The 22,647-nt window shown below is 45.7% G+C and overlaps 1 protein-coding gene across 7 annotated transcripts in view; it reads right to left on the bottom strand.

Annotated features, from left to right (window-relative positions):
- HSF2BP (heat shock transcription factor 2 binding protein) overlaps positions 1-22,647 on the bottom strand; it is an 83,309-nt gene that overhangs the window by 23,209 nt on the left and 37,453 nt on the right. For all 7 annotated transcript variants that reach the window (XM_027084389.1, XM_027084530.1, XM_027084444.1 and 4 more), the window contains one exon: positions 13,402-13,505. In XM_027084389.1, the coding sequence (XP_026940190.1) occupies positions 13,402-13,505 (104 nt within the window). The remainder of the gene's footprint in view (positions 1-13,401; positions 13,506-22,647) is intronic.

Genomic DNA, 22,647 nt, shown 5'->3' with positions numbered 1-22,647 from the left:
ATGTTCATGCTTGGGGGTTACGGTCGCCGTGTGCTGTAAGGTGAGGTATGTTCATGCTTGGGGGGTTTTGTTTTGTTTTTTTGTTGTTGTTTTGTGGCTGAGTGCTCGTCACACAGGATTCTTAGCTCCCCGAGCAGGGATGGAACCCGCGCCCCCTGCAGTGAAGCGCAGAGTCTTAACCACTGGCCCGCCAGGGAAGTCCCTAATTCTTATTTTTAATTATTTCCTTTCTATTTGAAATTCAAAACCTGAAAATTAGGACCTGATTACCCTTAATACCCTTAATACCAACACACGAAGCCCCCTTTCACTAACAAACTCCCGCCCAAGCAGCATTACCCTCACTACTGCTCTCCTTTCCCCACCCCCTCCTTCAATCTCCTTTGTCCTTAGTTCTGTACTCTACAGAAAATCTTTTCAAAGATCACCAAAGCCTTTTCTCCATTCCTGTTTTCTTGATCTTCAACATATATCTGACACTATTAGACTCCTTTCTTCACAAATGACTATTTTCTCCTTTTTTTAAATTTATAAACCATTTCCATTTACTGTTACACTAAATTCTCATGGCCTCCCTTTGAGGAAAGCAGAGACACATTTGCAGTTCTACTTTGTAGATGACAAGCCTGACTGTCATATAATCTAAAGGACTCGCCCAGAACCACAAACCAGGGAACTGCCAGAGCGGGGCTAGGCCCAGCTCTGCCCTCGCCCTGCCTCTCCTCACTCCGGGCTCCCGGAGACCCCTCCTCAGGGCTCAGGCCTCTCCCCATGGCCCTGGGAGGGCCAGCTCTGCTGCATGACAGTCTCCACACTCCCAGTCCTCTGTTCTGTTACTTCTCTAATAATGACTCCCAAACCCATGCCTCTGGCCTATCACGTGAACTCCAAGCTTCTCATCTCCAAGGACCTGTTGGATAGCTCCCTTCAGATATTTTCTTTTTTTTACTGTTACCCCGAACTGAGCATGTCCCACAACAAACTCATCTTTCCATATAAACTACCTCCCCTTTCTAAATTGTGGCCATGAATTAATTATACCTCTATCAGACTAGAGTAAATTTTCGATTGTTCTCAGCTTGTTGGATTTGACATACGTAAGCCAAATGTTTTCTGACATCCTTCAAGATATGAAGCAGTCATTTGACCACTCAATTCTATCAACAGCTAAAAATCAAACACTTAGACTGAGTTTCTGGTTAAAATTGTTACATAAGGTTTGATTAATCGAAGAGAACAGGCCCCGCAATGTCCTGTGGGGAGGCTGACTTCTTTGTCCTATTGGACCTGAAGGCCAAGTGTCAAGTCAATAATATTTGAGAGTTTTCCGTGGTTTTTTTTTTTTTTTTTACTAGAAAGGCTTCTAGTAAGAGTGAAAGATTTTATCCCATCCCTGGGTACATATCCAAAAAGAATTGAAAAAAGGATCTTGAAGAGATATTTGTTAGCCATGTTTACTGCAGCATTATTCACAATAGCCAAGATTAGGAAGCAACCTAGATGTCCATCGACAGATGAATGGATAGAGAAACTGTGGTCTATACGTACAGTGGAGTATTTTTCAGCCTGCCACAACGTGGTTGAACCTCGAGGACATGGAGGCAGCTGAGTGAAACAAGCCAGTCACAAAAGGACAAACGCTGCACCATCCCCCACATGCGAGGCACGCAGAGCCATCAGACCCAGCGGCTCTGAGCACCGCCTCGCTCGGCCGCCCTCGCTGTCCTGCTCTCTGCAGGCTCAGCTCAGGCCACGCCTCTTAGGAGCTTTCTGCTGTGCTCTAGCCCACGTCAAGTCCTGCCGCCTTTGGTTTCCCATTTTACTTAGAGACATATTGGTTTAACATTTTCTTGGTATCTTGTTTCATAAACATCGGTCATATCCACCTAGACCGTACATTTCCTTTTGGTTGGAACCAGATCTTAGATCTCCACACAATTCCTGTTGTCGAAAGCCTGCCTCTGCCCTGCGCTTGGCCGTGGTCTCCATTCCACCCGCTACAGGAGCCGCCCTCTGCTGCTCCGTGTCTGTTAGGAGCCGCTGTCTGGTTTCCCTCAGGCCATTGATGCGTTCTCTAGCTTTCCCCGTGGCCTCGGCCTCTGTTCTGGATTTGCTTTCCAATTCTTCACTGAACTGGGCCCTGACTGGGTCTCTGAGGGTCTTCTGAATCCCCACCACTTTGCCCAAGCGTCTGGGTCTTTTTGCCACGACCTGCAAGAAGTTAGTGGCCACCTCTGGCCCAACATTGCCTGGACGCACCTCCTGTTCTGTACACTCCTCAGGTTGTTCACCAGCCTAGGCAGAGGTGGGGTCCCCAGGTTCACTGTTGGTGGCGTGATTGGACCCTGGGCTAGGAACGTTAGCCTGGACTCGGTTTCCGTGGGGCTGTTCTTAGGTCTGCTTGGCATGCTCCTGCCTTCTACCCTCCTCACTGTTCAGCGTGGGGCCTGGCGGTGCCATGGTGACGATCTCAGCGAAGGGCACGTGGCCTGAGCCAGACCAGAGTCGTCCTCCAGGTGTGTTCTGGCTGGAGCTGCTGAAGAGGAGTATTTTTCCCAGTCTGGGCCATAGAACTATGAGGTGTGATGCAGAGCTGCCTGTGGCGATGTGGCTGGCCACCTGGGGGAAGTTCATCCGTGCTGTCGGTCACTGAAGCCGGGTCAGAGTGCTGACACAAGGATGCAAAGAGGGATCCTCCAGCTTGCAGCTGGCTTCACCCTGCCCTTCCCAAAGCTTGGCTGCTTAGATTTTTCTCAAATTTTGAGTTACTCCAGCATCTTCTGTGAATAGCTCCTCTCGTTTTTCTAAAGTTAGTTTAAGCATCATTTTCCTTTCAGTGAGGCCAGTGTACCTCCCTCCTCTAACTCACACCTCCCTACCCCACTGTGGTGTCACAGTCTCTTTTCCTGTGGCACCAGTCACCTTTTGACATACTGTGTAATCCCCCTGGTTGGTCTGCTTGTTGTTTACTGTCTCTCTTCCACACGGAAATGAAAGCTCCAAGAGGGCAAGGATCTCGTTTGGCTCACAGATGATCCCAAGCGCCTGTAACATGTAGGAGGTGCTCAAAAACACATCTCCAACGAATGAATGAAACACTTCAGTTTGCGTGCAGCTGTCCATCATCTCACACAGAGATGCAACGCTCTTATTTGGACTTTGGTTATATCACAGAGAATATTTGGCATTTGGTTATATATATTTGGGTCATATGCACAGAGAAAGGCTGAGAGGTTTGCATGCTGATGAAAGTTTAGTTACGTATCTTCAGCATTCCTATTAGCCAAATAGGTGGCCTTGCAAGGGTCATGATTCTAGTAAGCTACATCTTTATTATGTGAACAATGATGATAACCATGTGATCAAAAAGCAAAACATTTAAGATGGTTATTTACAAAGATTTTCAATATAACTGTTTTATTATGTTGGTTAAATATTTCTCCTAATATTTTGCATTAGCCCAGTGTTCAGATTGTCAGTGCAACAGGTGTGGTATTTGTCTTTAAAAAAAAAAACACGGGGCTTCTCTGGTGGCGCAGTGGTTGAGAGTCCGCCTGCCGATGCAGGGGACACGGGTTCGTGCCCCGGTCTGGGAAGATCCCACGTGCCGCGGAGCGGCTGGGCCCGTGAGCCATGGCCGCTGAGCCTGCACGTCCGGAGCCTGTGCTCCGCAACGGGAGAGGCCACAACAGTGAGAGGCCCACGTACAGCAAAAAGAAGAAAACAAAAAAACAAACCAGTTTCAACAGAGAGCGCCTCTGAAACACCAGCCTTACCCATGAATCACACTGAGCCCATGGCAAGGTGGCCTCCACCAATATCTCTGGATTGGAGTTATGCATTGGGGTCATTTTCTCCCAGCTTTAAGAACTTCCTTTCTTGTAAAGAAGGTCTGCTAGCAATAAAATCTCTCAGTCTTTGCGTATCCAGGAATGTATTTTGCCTTCATTTTGAAGACTAGTTTAGCTGGACACAGAATTCTTGGTAGAAGGTCTTTTCTTTCAGAACTTTGGACACATCATCCCTCCGCTTTAGGACCACTGTTTCTGATGAGCAGTGAGCTGTCAATCTGTGGTGTCCTTGTACGTGTTTCACTGATTCCGAAATGTTCTCTTGGTCCTAAGTTAGGATGTTTTCAGATGTTCTCTTCTCGAATATTTTTTCTGCCCCTTTCTTCTCTCGAGCATTTCCTTCAGGGACTCATACTGTGCTTATGCTGGTATATGCTTGACGACGTCCTGGAGGTCTCTGAGCTTTGCTCATTTTCCGTCATCCTTTTCTGTTTCTGTTGTTCAGACCAGATAACCTCTACCTAGCGTTAAGTCTGCTGATTCTTCCTACCAGCTTAAATCTGCTGCTGAGCTGCCCAGGGTTGTTCCCATTTCTTAAGCTCTTATGTAGATGTTCAGCTCATTCATTTTCCGCTTTCTTCTTTAAATTGATAAACTTTCTACTAAATACTGATTTAAATGCATTTCATCATTTTTGATACGTAATATTTTCATTATGCAGTTCAAAACATCTGATTTCTATTATGAGTTCTTCTTTTACTCATGGGTTACTTAATTTCTACATGCAGGATTTTACTAATTCTCTTTTTGTTATTAATTTCCACCTTCACTGTTTCGTGGTCAAAGAAGAGATCCCATACGATTCTTATCATCCGAAATGTGAGACTTGTTTCAAACCCCAGAAAATGATCACTTTCATAAATTTGCCATGTGTAACTGAAACAAGTATACACCTGGAGTCTTCCATGCATCCAGTGGGGCAGACTGGTTGTGTTTTTCAAACCATTCATATCCTTATTGAATGTTTGTTCTTTTTTAGTTATCAAGTATTGAGTGAAGTGGGTTAAAATGTCCCTGATCATGGGGGATTTATGAATTCCTTCTTATGCTGTTTTCAGTTGTTTCATTTTTGAGACTGTATTAGGAAGTGTTTATATAAGTTCAAAATGTTATATCCTGGTGATACAGAATCTGGTGATGAGAATCTGCCTAGTATGTTTTCCTTTTACTCTCAACCTTTATGTATTCTTATGTTTTAAATGAATCTCTTATAAACAACATATAACTGGATGATTATTTTAAATCCAGTCTGACATGACTATCTCTTAACTGGGTCATTTGGTCCATTTATAGTTGTAACTGTACATATTTTTGGATTTATTGCTTCCATCTTATTTTTTCATTTTTTCTCTTTCTTGCCACCTTTTGAATTATTTTTCACATCGCATTTTATCCTGTATTAACGTTATAGGCATAGAGTCTATTTCTATTATCTCCACGTGATCCTAGAAATTTTCGCCTGCCAACTATCAAGGTCTGAAATTAGCCACTGTTTCGGCTCTCGGTTTTGAACAGGGCTGGACCTCACAATGCTGCCGCTCTGCCTATCCTCCTCCCAGTGCACATGCTATCACTCTGCTCTTGGTATTCTACTGTTTGGCTTTTCTGTTCGTTGGTGTTTATTTTGACTTATTGATACATGTGCTACCGCCTCTGATCATTGCTCTCACTTGCATCTCACACTTTCCATCCGAGATCAAGCTCCTCCTGGAGTGTATGTATATATATATAGAGAGAGACACCCTTTAGAAGCTCCTACTGGGAAGGTCTACTGGTGACAGACTCTCTCAGTTCTTGTTTGTCTGAAATGTCTTTATTTCACCCTTGCTCTGAAAGCTATTTGTTGGCGGGGGGAGAGAAGTATACAAATTCGTGTTCACAGTTATTTTCTCTCCGTGCTAAGATACTGCACTATTGCTGTGAAGGGGTCAACTGTCAGTCAAAGTGTCAATCCTTTGAAGGTATGCATCTTTTCTGTCTGCCTGCTTCTAAGGCCTCCTCTCTCTAATGTTCTGGTTTTCATCACAACGTGTCTTAGTGCAGATTCCTTGTCCTTCATCCTGCTTACAATCAGGTGCACTTCTCGAATTCAGTGCAAACAAGGGTGGGGAGCTTCTCTGGCATTATCCCTGTAACGCTGCTTCTGCCTCACTCGCTCTCCCCTCCCTGCCCAGAACGCTGATAGTTCTGTCATCGTCCCTCCAAACGCTGCTTCTGTCCCACTCGCCCTCCCCTCCCTGCCCAGAGCGCTGACCGTCCAGTGCCCAGTCTCTCCTCTGTCTCTTGCCCGCTCCGATTTTCCATCTCTGTCTCTCTGTGCTTCATTCCGGATAATTTCTTCAGAACGGTCTGCATCAATCTAATTATCCCTTCAACTATGTCTAATCTGCTGTTAAAGCTGTCTGTTAAATTTATAATTGCAATCATTATATTGTTCACTTCCAGAAATATTATTTGACCCTTTTTCAGATCTGCCCAGTCACTTTCACAATCTCTCACTCTTTACTCATATGTTAATCCCTTCTTTTTTTCTTTAAGCACAGTAAACACACTTATTTTATATTGATTTGATAACTCTTAGACCTGAAACCTTCTTTAGGGTCTATGTCATGTTATCTCACTAATGATACTTCCCCCCATGCTTTTGTAATTTTTAATATGTGAGCTCTGACTCTTGGAACCTTATCTGTATGAACCGGTTGAAGTCAAAGAATCCTCCAGAAAGGATGTGCATTGTTCTCTAAACGAGGACTGCCTGGGTGGTTTGAATTCAGGCTTCGAAGCTGCATGAAAACCAGTCTACAGTGATTAATTCTCAGAGGACATTTTTCCTCCACTACAGCCTATGGTTATTCTCAGAAGAGATTTTCCCCCACTGTGTTCAGTCCCTAAGGTCAAACAGGCCACCTTCCTGTAGTCTCCAAGGGCAGGAAGAGTACCTTCAGTCTACCCTGACAATGCTGGTAAGTACCTTTGGGAGTCCCCTACCCGGCTACTCATTTAGGGTGGTAACTGAGCTTTGTTTCCTGTCCCCACACCCTGTTAGGACACGGAAACTAAAGGTCATCTTGACAAATGCCTTCAGAACAGGAGTTAGCTCAGGTCTCTGTTAACCTCTCTGGCATCTCACTTTCACTTGGCTTTTGTGCTCTGGGTGTAATTACTATTTTTCTAGCTCAAAGGAGGGCTTTTAAAGTGTTTTTTATATCTCACCAGACATTTTGACTGTTTTCAGTATGGAGACTTGTCCAAGATCTAGGCCATTATACCCCTGCCTCCCAAGTCATGGTCTACAGGGATGGGCTGATGGGAGATCTGCAGGAGGTGACCTGAAGTTTTTAAACAGAAGATGAGGGAGGCTCAAAAGCTGGTGGTAGTGGCAGACTGTGGTCAGATTATGGATGTATTCTGAAAGCAGGGCCATCAGAATTTCCTTACAGACTGCACGTGGGTATCAGAGAAGAAGGAGACAAGAATCACTCCAAGGTCTTTACAGGCCTGAGAAACTGGAAAAATAGAGCTGCCATCAACTGAGACTGGGAAGGCCGTGGGTAGAGCTAAATGGAGGAAGATTGGGAATTTAGTCTGAACACACTGAGTCTGAATGTCTGCTAGCTGTCCATGTGGAGATGTCAAGTAGATAGTCGGATATATGGGTCTGGGGCCCAGGAGAGAGGTCTGGGCTAAAGACATTAATACAAATTGGGTAGAACGATCAATGTTTCATATTACTAGATAAACCAAATAAATGTAAGATGGGAAGCAAATGCCTATGTGGCTGTTCAACATTGTAAATGTGAGTAGGAAATGCAGCACTAAAAAGTTACAGGTGTGATCTGAACGCCAGTTTGCATTAACGGTTACATAACCGTTAATGGCCGTCCCTCCCAAAAACACTCTGTCCTCATCAGCTATTTGCTAGAGTTCCGTGCCAGTTCTTCGGCTTAAGAGGAATGTGAAGAATTTGGAGAAAGCCTGGGAAAAAGCCAGCAACACAGTTGAATAAAGGGAAGGAAAATGAAACCCAGCAAAGGTTAAAGGAAATGAGATTATTTAGTCAGGGATGATTAACAGCAACTGGTCCTGTACCCTGGATCAAAGAAGTCCGGATGCTTGAAAGCAACTTGCCACCTTTAGGTCAAAGGAATTAAAAGGAAATGAGCTTCCATTGTGGCATAAAAGATTTAGATTATAAATAAAAAGCGAAACTAACACCTCTTTAACACCTACTATGTTAGGTATTGGCCCAGGCACTACTGCATTTTAATATACACGAAGACCCTTGAGGTAGAAATCCCCATTTTGCAGAGCAGAAAAGAGGGATCCTAAAAGGTAAATTCCCAAGTAGACAAGCTGTAACTTCAATCTGGGTCTAATGAATCCAAAGTCCATGTTCTTTAAAACATATCAAATTTCCTAACATGAAAACTGACAAATGTAGGAACCAATTATTGAAAGAAGTAATGGAATCTTTTTTCCTAGATCTTTTAAAAGTTAAGAGAGATTCTTATTTTCTAGTATATTTTCATAAAGCAGATCTACCTAAAAGCAAAGAAGAATAATTCAGTTTTTTGTTTGTTTGTTTGTTTGTTTTTTAGGTACATGGGCCTCTCATTGTTGTGGCCTCTCCTGTTGCGGAGCACAGGCTCCAGAAACACAGGCTCAGCGGCCATGGCTCACGGGCCCAGCCGCTCCGCGGCACGTGGGATCTTCCCAGACCAGGGCAGGAACCCGTGTCCCCTGCATCGGCAGGTGGACTCTCAACCACTGCACCACCAAGGAAGCCCCAGTTTTTAAATTCTCTTAGTCCTAAGCAGTTATGACAGTCTAGAATTATGAAAACAATCACACCACCACCGCCAGGCACCAAGATGCACATACTTTTTCCAGAGAACTACTTTTGTTTCTGTTTTCCTATTCTATAATAAAATATATATTCACCTTCCTAAAAGACACACCAAGTTGTATAACAAATTTCAATTTTTAAGTTAAGTTAATTCCATGGATAAATCAGGGGACAACACGCTGGGCTTGGCAGACCTTGTCTTTATTTGACTGTGATAGCAAATAACATCAAGATGACATCTCAGAAGATGTATTAGGCTTTGGGCTGTGCACACTGTCAAAAGAGCCAGTAACTGTCTTCATGAGCAAGAAAGCCTGATGGCCCCGGGGCAAAAAGGGGCATTAAGGCAACTTCACCCCAGCCCCCCCTGTATGGGACCCGAAGTTCAAGCAAGCACAATCCACCCTGGCCAAAGCGCGCCACCTCTGGCGAGGGTCAGGAACCGACACTCTTGGGTTGCGGCAACCTGGAGAGCTGCCTAAATTAAAATGAAACTGTAAGGACTGTCACTCGGCCCTGGAGCGTTTCTGGAGCACCAGAGCTAGAAAAGGCCCTAGAGAACGTTCAGCCTAAGGCCCTCTTTTCATGCGAAAGTAAACAACTGGCAAAAGGCGCTGGAGGATCACCCTGCAAGCTAGCAGAGAGGGGCGCAAGGTTTCAGGACATCCCTCTCTAAGGCTGAGCCACGCCACACCAGGAGACAAAGAAGGGAGAGAGGTCACCGGGAACTAAGCATCCACCTCAGAGGCACTTCCTGCGGAGCGGAGGTCCACAGGGTGGCTGGGAGAAGGGACCTAGAACCCAACTGCCCGGACTTCCACCCAGAAGCTGTATGACCTCGAGGAAGTCACTTCACCCCTGCGTGCTCCAGTTTCCTCATATATAAAACATAAATTGTAATATTTGCCTTATAAGGGTATTTAGAGAAGTAAATCTGTAAATACACATTGCCTGGCACTCCAGGAGTGTTAGGGACCTTTATTTAATTATCCTCGCCCTCTCCCCACCCCCGCCCCTGCCGACTGACACCATCTGCTGGCACGTGGCCCACAGCGACCAGCCGGGATAGCTGCCCACCTCTAGCCCAAGACCCACCTCTGATTCCATGGGTTCCTTGGCTCACGTTCTCAAGAGAAGAAAGCTGTCTGGTCAAATACCCAGGCCTCGTGGGCAGGAGGCCTCCTAAAATACAAACACAGCCCTCTCGGCCGCCTCCTTACAGCTTTGGAAGATCTGGGGTTTTACCCTACTTGCAAGTTAATAAGCCAGCATGTGAGAGTCTCACGGACGCTGGCAGGAGAGACAACACCCCTGTGTCCAAGGCAAAGAACAGTATTCCTCCACGGCAACGGCCATATCCAGAGGGTCAGCACAGTTCAGTGAGACCCAATTCCACAGCGCCAGGCATATGCCATGGGCTGCATTACAGAAGAGAAAACCCAAACTCAGGGAACCCAAATGGTTCATAATGGGAGTAATCCTGCCAGACCTTTTCCCCAGAGGGAAGCATTATCCCTATTGCATGAGTGTAAACAAACCCACCCTCTGTTCTGGACAGAGACAGTATCTCTGCCTTCATGGGGGTTTACTACAGAAGCAGCCTTGAAAAGACAGCCAGAAACAGAGGAGGTCCGTTCCTCTGCTCTCCCAACAATATCTAAATAAACAGACAAGCATATACTATTTCATTGGCTGGAAGACTCGGTATTGCTAAAATGTCAATTCTCCCCAAGATGAACTGTTGATTCAACACAATCCTAATAAAAATCCCAACAGGATTTTCTGTTGTTGTTAGAAAGTGACAAGCTGATCCTCGAATTCGTATGGAAATGCAAAGGACTTAGAAAGAGTCAAAACAACTTTGAAAAATAAGAACAAAGTTGGAGGATTTACACTACCTGACTTTAATATTTATTATAAAGTATGGTATTGGCATAATGCTACAAAAATGGATCCATAGAACAAACGAATAGAGTCCAAAAACTACACCCTCTCATATAATGTCATTTGATTTTCAACAAAGGTCCAAGGGCAATTCTGTGGAGAAAGGAGAGTCTTCCAAACAAATGGTGTTAGATCAACTAGGTGGCTTTATGCAAAAAAACAAAAACAAAAAAACCCAACTTTGAGTCATACCACTCACCATATATAAATATTAACTCAAAATGGATCACAGACCTAAATGTAAAATGCAAAACTATAAAACTAATAGAAGAAAACACATTTTAAAAATCCGTGTGGCAAAAATTTCTATACCAAAAGCATGATTTGTAGAAGAAAAAGAACAATAAATTAAACCTCACCAAAAAAATTAAGAACTTCTGTTCTTTAAAGATGCTCTTAAGAGAATGAAAAGACAAGCAACAAACTGAGAGCAATTATTTGCAAACTACATATCTGACAAAAGATTTGTATGCAGAATATACAAAGAACCTCAATACTCAATTGAAACAACCCAATTTTTTTTTTATACAGCAGGTTCTTATTAGTCATCCATTTTATACACATCAGTGTATACATGTCAATCCCAATCGCCCAATTCATCCCACCACCACCACCGCCCCCCGCCGCTTTCCCCCCTTGGTGTCCATACGTTTGTTCTCTACATCTGTGTCTCTATTTCTGCCCTGCAAACCGGTTCATCTGTACCATTTTTCTAGTTCTACATATATGCGTTAATATTCGATATTTGTTTTTCTCCTTCTGACTTACTCCACTCTGTATGACAGTCTCTAGATTCATCCACATCTCTACAAATGACCCAATTTTGTTCCTTTTTATGGTTGAGTAATAACCCAATTTTTTTTAATGGGCAAAAAGGTGTGAACAGACATTTAATCATAGAAGATATATGGATGGGCAAATAAATACAGGAAAAAATGCTCAACATCATTAGTCATAACATAAATGCAAATTAAGACCAAAGTGAGTGAGGTATACCACACCACTCCCAGAATATCTAAAATTAAGAAGAAGGACTATGACAAACACTGACGAGGATATGCACAACAGAGGTGGTAACTCTCTGCTGGGGCGGGGGCTGGGGGGTGCAAAGCAGTGCCGACACTTTGCAGCACAGCTTGGCAGTGCCACAAAAATACCTACTACGTGAGCTAGACAGTCCACTCCCAGGCGCTGACCCAAGAGAAATGAAAGCCGGTGTCCAGGCAACAACATACAGGAATGTTCACAGCAGCTTTATTTACAAGAGCCAAAACCTGAAGACAGCCCAAATGTCCATCAACAGCCGAATACATAAAGCAACTGCAGTCTCTCCACATAACAGAATACTACTGAGTAATAAAAAGGAATCAACTATTAATACACACAGGATGGAGAGATCTCGAAATAATTATGCCGAGCGCAAGAAGAGAGGCAAAAAAGAATACACAGTGCATGGTTCCATTTATATAAACCTGTAGAAAATGAAAACTAACCTGTAATACAGAAAGGAGGCAAGCGATTTTCTGGGAAGAGGGACGGGAAGGAGGGATCCAAGAAGCACAAGGCACCTCTCGAGAGTGACAGGTGTGCTCATTATCTTGACTGTGATGATGATTCTACGGGTGTATAACTTACGTCAAAACTTACCAGTTGTTTGCCTTAAATGTGTACAGTTTATTGCATGTCAATTATACCTCAAAAAACCTGTTACAAAAAATAAGCATTTACCACCAAATGGAACTGAAGCTCAAAAACAGAGATTGATCTGAATTACAAAAAAATAAGGAAAGGTAATTTTTTTGCACACTTGAATGAAATATGTTCCTACTGAAGACATGCTATTAAAAAGTATGATAAACAGGATTTCCCTGATGGCACAGGGCTTAAGAATCCGCCTGCCAATGCAGGGCACACGGGTTCGATCCCTGGTCCAGGAAGATCCCACATGTCGCAGAGCAACTAAGCCCATGAGCCACAACTACTGAGCCTACGCTCTAGAACCCGTGAGCCACAACTACTGAGCCTGCGTGCCACAACTACTGAAGCCCGCAAGCCACAACTACTGAGCCCGCGCGCCTAGAGCCCGTGCTCTGCAACAAGAGAAGCCACCACAATGAGAAGTCCATGCATCGCAGTAAAGAGCAGCCCCTGCTCGCCACAACTAGAGAAAGCCTACATGCAGCAATGAAGACCCAACGCATCCAAAAATAAACAAATAAATTTATATAAAAAAAAGTATGATGAACAGATTGGGACAAAATTTTAGGTTAAATTGGTGGTTAGGGAGAAAAGCCGGAGAAACAGTAAAGACAGCTTTTTATTCCAAAGAAAACAAAAAAACACATCAGATGGATAGATAGATAGACAGATGGAACTTCAGAGCTGCAATCTCTCAGATTTCTTTTTTCCCCACGTTGCTTAACAACGGGATTTCCCTACACCTGATGTTCAGAGCCACAGACAGCATACATAGTGCTGTATCGTTCACAGTGAAAGGGACAGGTTAAAGCCACTTATTAGCTGTTTTATTAGATAATTTTTCTTTGTGTCACAGAATCATAACTAAATTGAAAGCGATACTTCAGAAACAGAACTAGAAATAACAGCATACCAGTGAGTTTTCTATAATTTGAAATCTTTTTTTAGGAAGGCATGAGAACACCTTGGGATGAACAACCCTCATCTCTAATACTTTACGACCTCCTCCTGCCACAGGGGAACAGGTGTATAAGGAGACGCACAGGTAAAGCCCATCCTTACCGCTCAGAAGCCACCACAACAAAGGGATGAATCCTGGACTCTCACTAATGTACTTCAAGCCTTTCAAATTGATGCTCACGTTGTACAGGGACATCAGCATTAATCTGAAATGTAAAAGAAAATGGTGTTGACACGCTGCCCCTCCATACTGCGTCACCCTAAATATATCTCCTGGTTCACAGGACCTTAACATATTTAGGGGTGCCCTCATGCCCTTACACTTCGGATGTCCAACTCTAACACAGTCTGGATGACAGATATAGTAAGCAGAAGTATGTAAAATATTTGTCTCTGTGAGGCTACCTGAAAATGGGAAACTTCAGCAATACTGCCACGTAACACCACCTCTTATAAGCTCACATAATCAAGAGACACATATGCAAAGTGGGCACAGGGAACCTCAAAACCATATTCATTGAGTAATCCCTTTTAGTACCAATCCTGCATTTATAGACAGATAACCCTCCATTCATAAGTATACTGTACTCTAAAAGTTCAGTTCACTGTTTAAAATTTAATCCTACCTTTCATTCAGTGACTGTTACCCATGATGCCTGGGTGGCCAGGTCAGGCCGTACCATCCTGTTTAATCCACGGCAAAGGGATGGAGAGCACCACAATCCAACCACCCCTAACAACCAACGATCCTACTGACCTGGAGTTAAATAGGGTCTTACAAGTGGTCTTGGGAACTGACCACAACTAGTAATACAGAGTCGAATATTATTAAAAACTGGAAAACTATAGGACTGGTTTCTGATAATACTGCTGAATACAGAGACCCCCAAAACTTCATACTGTACAGTAATAGAAAAGGCTACACAAATATTTTGCAAAGTCCTGAAAAAAATGAATGACCTTGTAAGAAATGAAGGGAAAACATCTCTAATCGGGAACTTAGTGAGAGCTCAAATTCAGAAAGGTGAGCCCTAAAGATGACAGATTCCAGAGACACAGAATGTCAGTGTTAGTGCCTTTGTGCAGAGGGACAGAAAGAAAAGCCTCAGACCAACACAAGACAGGACTTCAGAGCACGGACCCCTTCAGAAAGCCAGGAAAGAGTGAACTGTCAAGCTTGGCATGATTGCATACTTTCTGTATTGCCTGAAAATCCACAAGCCAATAATTTTAATAAGAAAGTAGACCTGGGATGGGAGCTGCTCCCGCCACCCGGCCACAGGAAACATTCTCTTAGAGGAAAGGACCCTCAACTGGGTCCTCAAAGAATTCTCACAAATACAGTGCTAACAATTTTAAGTTCATAATAAAAATCACAAAACACATGAAAAATAAGACCTTAAAGTAACAGCACAAAGAACCAATGACAGAGTCAGCATAAAAAAAATTATCAGATACTGCAATTATCAACTACCAAATAGAAAACAGTTATGTTTAATAGGTATAAATAATTCAAAAAAGAAATTTAAAACATCATCAAGGAGCTACTGAGTATTATAAATAACCAGGCAGTTCAAAAAAGAACCCAGTAGAACTTACAAGAATGAAAACTTTAATAATCAAACTGTAAAACTCAAGGGTAATTGACACCTCGGAAAGGAGAAATACTAAACAGAAAAGAGAGCTAAAGAAGGGCTTCCCTGGTGGCACAGTGGTTAAGAATCGCCTGCCAATGCAGGGGACATGGGTTCGAGCCCTGGTCCGGGAAGATCTCACATGCTGCAGAGCAACTAAGCCTGTGTGCCACAACTACTGAGCCTGAACTCTAGAGCCCGCGAGCCACAACTCCTAAGCCCACAAGCCACAACTCCTGAAGCCCAGGTGCCTACAGCCCATGCTCTCCAACAAGAGAAGCCGCCGCAGTGAGAAGCCCACGCACCACAACGAAGAGTAGCCCCTGCTCGCCGCAACTAGAGAAAGCCCGTGCACAGCAACGAAGACCCAACGCAGCCAAAAAAGAATAAATTAAATAAACTTTTTAAAAAGAGAGCTAAAGCAATTGCAGGAAATGGAGCAAAGCTAGGGAGGAGGAAGCCCAGAAAGGCAGCTACCAGACAAGGGGAGCACTAGCGAGCATGCAGAATCTGCCCAGGCTGTGGCCGGCTCTGACCCGGCCACTGGACGAGGCAGACACTACCGAGCCCAGTGGAGAGCGAGAGGAAACCACGGAACGAGGCACAGATTTGGCACTGACCACCTCGGGGGGGCCAGGGTTTAGGAGTCAGGAAGAGCTAACTGCCTGTCAGGACAAACACCAGTTCTCTTCAGGAAAAGGTACCAGAGCCCAGAGCCCGCAGCCCATCTCCTGCAGTGCCCCATGTGTGCACAACTGAGCATTTAACCAGCAGGACCGGCGAGGGTGAGGAGAGCAAGGCACTTGCTTTGGTTGCAAATTTAAGGGGTGCCAACAAAGCTTAGCAACCAAGGTTTTTAAAATATATTGTAAAGCAACTTTTAAAAATCAGAACTACTGCAACAATTCCATAATAAGCAATATATCAAAATTTAAAATCAAGATGGAATCAGTAATAGTACTATACCAAGACATACTAGAGCCTGAGGCAAAAGGAAAATCAATAATAGCGATTTAGTCCATTAATAAGGGATCGATTAAATTATGGTACACACATACATGCATGCCATGGAAAATGTTTATTACAGTTTTCTGTTAAAATAGCTGGTTTCGGGCTTCCCTGGTGGCTCAGCGGTTGAGAGTCCGCCTGCCGATGCAGGGGACGCGGGTTCGTGCCCCGGTCCGGGAGGATCCCACGTGCAGCGGAGCGGCTGGGCCCGTGAGCCATGGCCGCTGAGCCTGCGTGTCCGGAGCCTGTGCTCCGCAACGGGAGAGGCCGCAACAGTGAGAGGCCCGCGTACCGCAAAAAAAAAAAAATAGCTGGTTTCCCCACTAAGCTTTGTTTGTCAAAAGCAAGCTCCACGGCTGATTTGTCTTCACAGACACATAGGCTGGTACAGTACCCGGGACATGGTAAGTGCTCGGGTTCAACATGGAAAGTGAACCAGCTCCCAGCGATTGAGAGCCTCAGCAGCGCAGCGTGTGGAGACGGTCTGTCTCTCCTCCTATTTCCATGGGCATTTTCAAAGTCAAGGCAATGCTGCCGTCCAAGAAGAGAACACCAGACTAGCGCCCTTGAGAACAGTAATGCCCAGGTCTCAAATTACGATATTCAACCTCGCCACAGGCCACAAAATGAGCCAAAGTTACAAATGCTTTCAAGTTTTCCTGACAATTCTTACAGATATCCAAAATCTATGCACTAGTAACCATTTAATGAGTTATTAAGGGATGTTCAAATGTCATATTCATGAGGAAAATTCAACACATTAACTAGAATTTTCTGAGATCTCTAATCCAAGATCTCAAGAAGAGAAAAGTTCAGATCACCAACACAGATAGTTGGAATTCCTCAAAATTCAATGTATTTCCTATGCTGCTTTCAGGCTACAACAGCAGGAGTGAGTCACTGCAACAGAGATCGCATGGTCCACAGAGCCTAAAATATTCTATGTGGCCCTTTAGAGGAAAGCTTGCCAACCCCTGCTTTAGATAATGAAAAGAAAATAAGCCAATCTTCTCTAGATCTTAAGAGGCAAAGTTAATATCTGGCTGATGACTGAAATATGGGGCAAACTCCAGATAATATGTCTAGCTGAAATTCTTCATTGACTGCTGTTTAACTTTGAGGTGGCAAAAACACAGATTGACAAATGTCTCTGAAATTTCATATTTGGTCACAATCAGCCAACATTAAGAAGCTAAAATGAGGGACTTCCCTGGTGGTCCAATGGGTGACTCTGCGCTCCCAGTGCAGGGGGCCCGGGTTTGATCCGTGGTCGGGAAACTAGATCCTACATGCTGCAACTAAGATTCCGTGGGCCACAACTAAAACCCGGCGCAGCCTAAATAAATAAATAAATAAATAAATATTAAAAAAAAAAAAAAGAAGCTAAAATGGAACAAAACTAATTGCCACGGCCATGGTGCCACCTGACGTCGTGTTACTGCCAGGCTACATCTTTCTGAAGACCAGAGAATCCTCCAAGGTCACACCACGACTTAGCAAACAACAAACCCTGAACCACTTCCTGTTTCTTATGCAAATACTTTCTATTCCAACATTTCTACTCCAACCAAAAGCACTCTGTAGGGCTTCCCTGGTGGCGCAGTGCTTGAGAAGCTGCCTGCCGATGCAGGGGACACGGGTTCGTGCCCTGGTCCGGGAAGATCCCACATGCCGCGGAGCAACTAGGCCCGTGAGCCACAACTACTGAGCCTGCGAATCTGGAGCCCGTGCTCCGCAACAGGAGAGGCCGCGACAGTGAGAGGCCCGCGCACCGTGATGAAGAGTGGCCCCCGCTTGCCACAATTGGAGAAAGCCCTCGCACAGAAATGAAGACCCAACACAGCCATAAATTAATTAATTAATTAATTAAAAGAAAAAAAGTATGAGTTCAACATATGCCCTTTAAAAAAAAAAAAAGCACTCTGTAAATAATGTATCAAAGTTCCAACTGTCAGGTCAAAAGAGACCGCCCATTCAATTCACTCTTCTGCTACTTCAGTATTAAAAGGAAATGTCATTTCCCAAACTACTGTAGTACTAGGAGTCATTTGTTTCTTCCAATGACAAAAAAGTAGGTAAATTCTGCTTCCTACCATGAACCTAAGCAGAAGATACATTATAAATGGATTCATGGGCTGCAAAAGAGCAATCTCCCCATCTCTGCAGTCTTGAGAATTTGAGAGGCATCTGACGTTGATAATAGAAGGACTGAAAGCAATGCTAAAATAAAGGTAGTAGTAAACTTAAAATGCTACGCAAGTAACTCTCCTTGAATGACAAAGCCCTCTCTCCACCTAGATACATGAGGCCTGCGCCTGGAGGCTGAGCGGGCTCTCCTGGTGAGACGTCAGAAAGCCACCCCCCAGACAGTCTGACGTCCAAGGCTGAGGTGCTCAAAGTAAAGGTGATGCGAGTGAGCTACCTTGTTCTTCCTTGTAAAAGAAATTATAACTTGTAACCTAGAAGCAACAAAGAATAAACACACCCAGTACTTCAAAACAAGCCAACCATAAAAATAAACCAAAAGGCATGACTTGTGATGTCTACTGACCTGAAACAAAACCCACAAATCAGTCATCCAAAACTGACTAAAATCTAAATTAGCCAAATTAGCACCATCAAGTAATTTTAAGGAACAAAGAGTAATACAATTCTTAGAGAAGACTGCACATGTTACATGAGAAAGAAGCAATTGGCAGAGCAATACGGTCAGACACTTCAGACCAAATGACGGACGGAAACTCGCAGTTAGAGGCCCACCAATTTTTTTTTTTTTTGCGGTACGTGGGCCTCTCACCGCTGTGGCCTCTCCCGTCGCGGAGCACAGGCTCCGGACGCACAGGCTCAGAGGCCATGGCTCACGGGCCCAGCCGCTCCGCGGCATGTGGGATCTTCCCGGACCGGGGCATGAACCCGTGTCCCCTGCATCAGCAGGCGGACTCTCAACCACTACACCACCAGGGAAGCCCCCCACCAATTTTTAAAGAGGATATAGTAACTGACTAGTGAACATGCTTGTTTTAGACTCGGACCCCCTCCCCAGTCAAGTCAGAGCTTAAAAATCTGTGGCCTGTATGTACCATACGCAATCCTAATCAAGTACCTTAGATTAATTTTTATCTACTACTTAACAGAGAAGACACACAAAAAGACAGAACACGACACCCACCTCCCTGGTTAAGAAAGAAACCTCCTCACCATAGTCAAATCCCCTTCATGAACTCTGTCTGAACTCGGACTTCAGGCAGGTGGGAACCACTATCTCATTTGCTACGGGAGAGAGGTGTGCGTCTCCATGTGCCTTTACAGCAAATATACAGAGCCTGACGGTCCTGTTCTCCACACCTGTATCAGCAGCGCATACCGCAGTAATCTTCCCCACCACCGCGAGAGGTCTGTCCGTGTTGATCTGCATAGCTCAAACGTATTTTCACTGATGCGTCCCAACATACTGATCACAATTTATTTCTCTATTCTCCAGCTGACAGAGGTTTAGGTCAGTTCCTAGTGCGTGCTGTAACAAACACAGCTGCTATGACATTTCTGCACACGTGTCCTGGGGTTTATGGGTAGAACTTTCCCTGGAGCAAGTATGCAGAAGTGGGTTACCTGTCCCAGGCCTGTGTCAATAGGACTGGTAAAATCATAGTGAAGGATGGGCGATGAGACAAAGTTAATGAGAAAGTTAAGTGCAAAAGAAACCAGGGAGAATTTAAAAGGCTGGAAGTAATCCTAACTCCTGAAATCCAGATCTCCGATGAGAAACAAAAATTGTGTTTGTCCAGCTCTTACTGAGCGTCAAGGAGAACGGCAACACCAGTGTCACACGACAGCAGTGGGGAAACAAGCCACAACCAGGAGTTTCTGAGGGTCCATCGTACCAGGCTCAAGGCCAGCACGACACCTGGTGGCCCTCAGAATCCCAAGGTCAGCATACAACCCCAGACACGCACAGAAACTGCCTGTACCAGACGCTCTGTGCGCCAGGCTGATGCCCCATGGTTGGAGGTGGAAGGAAAAGGACCGATGCTGGTGAGGATGGGGAATCTCCGGACACTTCACACCCCGAGTGCTGGCTAAGTAAGAAGAAATGCACAGAGAAGAGGTGGACAAGAGCCCCTGTCAGGCAGCACTGACTTCCCTAGCCTTGGCAGACGGAGCCTGGTCTAGGGCCGGCCTGGGGTTGCCCACAGTCCTATCAAGTGGCCATATGGAGCAGACACCTGAGAGGCTGATGTGAATGTTAAAAATTATCAACAGAGAACACAGACCTGGTTGGTGTAGCAAGAAGGTCACCCCTTGAAGATACGGAAGCCAAGGCTTGAAAGACACACCACCACAGCAAGCAGCACCCAGCCCTCCTGCTGGCAGCAAAAAGCACCTTGAGAGGCCCTCACCACCAGATGTTGGAAGTTTCTAGATTTGGAGAGTTTAAAAAGGGTCTTCCAAAAAAAAGGCAGATAAACTGGAGCTATCGAGAAAGTAAATGGCCTGAGAAGACATAACCCTGAAGGAACTCACAGAGGCCAAGTCACAACAATGTCCCACTTGTCACCAAAGAGGTGGCCCCGGGGCCCCTCGGTAGAATCAAGTCTGGTATAAAGGGCCACTAACCCCAAGGGCCCATGGGGACTTCAAGGGAAGCAAAAGGAACAGGGCAACATAAGCCAGCCCTTCATTCTGGGAAAACGTGTCATGTCGTGGAAAATCCAAAGCCACCCAAATCCTAGCAGAGCTGGAAATGCTCTGATATGGACCCTAGGGCGCCGCTGAAGGTGATCACAGCACAGCTGGGAGAAAGTCGGCTGAAAAGGAGCCAGTGGAAGGGAGAACTTGGAAATGCCTAAGCAAGAGATGGCAGCTAATTGAGCAAAATCCCAGGGGGCAACTAATCAAAAGCACAGCTAATCAAAGGCAGAGGTGGAAACCCCAAAAGGCCACATGAGAGGAGAAAGTGAGGGTGAGAGGGTATACACCAGTGAGGCAGAGAGACGAGAAAGCTCAGGCCCACAGGCCTCGGCTCTCCCTGGGGAGCAGGAAGGAGAGCCACCTGCTGGGATAAGTGCCCCTGCCCCACAGAGGGCCGAAGAGCAGCGCAGGAGTCGGAGTCACAGAGAGAGTCTGAGTCTGACCCGGCCACGGTGGAGATGAAAGTGGCACCGATAAGGATGCAGAGGAGGGTTCCGGGGGGACTCAGGACAGGTGAGCGTGAAACGGCATGACTCTGTGCATCTGAAACCTTCTCCTCAAGCATCACCACAGCTAGGAAGGGAGAAGGTGGATGGCCGGTCCAAGGTCAGAGCATCAGGAGATGGTGGTGAGGGTCCAGGTTAGCTGGACGGAGGGGAGGCCGTGGAGGAAAGAGAAGCAGTAAGCAGCAGGAGTCTCAGCGAGGTTCGGGGAGTGATGGGAGGAGGGAGCTGAGCAAGGGAGCATGTGTCTAAGGACCGCGACGGGCTCTCCACCTCAGAGGCTGGAAACCCACGTGATGATAAACCCAGGGCCCTCTGTATGCTGTTGTAATAATGAATGTGTGTCATGATGTACCTGTCCAAAACCACTGAACGGACAACACCCAGAGTAAACTCTTAGGTAAACTATGGTCTTTGGGTGACTGACGTGCCAAAGTAGGTTCACCCTCGGTAGAAAATGTCCCATTCTGGTGAGTGACGGTGATAACAGGGAAGGCCACGCATGGGGCGTGGCGGGGACAGGGGTATATGGGAAATCTGCATCTTCCTCTCAGTTTTGTCGTAAAGCTACAACTGCTCTAAATAATTATTTGTAAAAACCCCCATCTCTGGGTCTGGGGCACCCGAGCCGCTGGAAATGGGCAGCCTTGGACCATGACGGTGGCAAGGAAAGCAAAACCCCCAAGGAAAAGGCCAAGTACGGGCAAGGCGCGGAGAGGCCAGACGGAAAGGAGGCGCGCTCGCAGTACCGGGGGGCCCAGCTCTGCAGGACTCGGGCTGGACGCCAGCAGCGACAGAGAAAGTGGGTACACAGCGTGCATACCAGAAGGCGGCCACAGAGAACGGAGCGGCGAGACCTGCCTCAGGCCGCTTTGCACAGGGATCCCAAGACGGGTCTGAGGCTGACAGCCCGCACACGGCTGTGCTTGGGGGTCAGATGGAAAACTGTCAAGTAAGCAAGGAAATGTCTCTGCAGGTGGATTGGGAAGAAGACCAGAATTTTAAGAACCACCAAACCAAGAGTTTACCACTCAGCCCCCAAACCCAGGGTGGCACGAACCACACAGAGAGAGCACCAGGAGAAGCCCTCTGCTCAGGCTTGAGGAGTAGCAGCGGGATCTTGCAGCAGTGACCGTGCTGGCAATGGGAGTCCTCGGGTAACTCAAACTCTGTGGAAAGGAAATGTGATCCTCTGAACTCCTGCTTCTTGCCCTGGACTGGGCCTAGCTGCAGAAACATGTGACCTCAGGGCATATAAAACCTCAGCATTGGGCTTCCCTGGTGGCGCAGTGGTTGAGAGTCCGCCTGCCGATGCGGGGGACGTGGGTTCGTGCCCCGGTCCAGGAAGATCCCACATGCCGCGGAGCGGCTGGGCCCGTGAGCCATGGGCGCTGAGTCTGCGCGTCCGGAGCCTGTGCTCGCAACGGGAGAGGCCACAACAGTGAGAGGCCCGCGTACCGCAAAAAAAAAAAAAAGGCTCAGGAATGTGACCCCACAAGGTCGTCTACAGACTC

The sequence above is a fragment of the Aethalodelphis obliquidens genome, unplaced genomic scaffold (genome assembly GCF_003676395.1).
Source record: "Aethalodelphis obliquidens isolate GAN/ISIS:26980383/991018 unplaced genomic scaffold, ASM367639v1 scaffold1, whole genome shotgun sequence".
Lineage (NCBI taxonomy): Eukaryota > Metazoa > Chordata > Mammalia > Artiodactyla > Delphinidae > Aethalodelphis > Aethalodelphis obliquidens.
The sequence above is the reverse complement of the archived record's forward strand: the minus strand, read 5'-3'. Positions and strand labels throughout refer to the sequence as shown.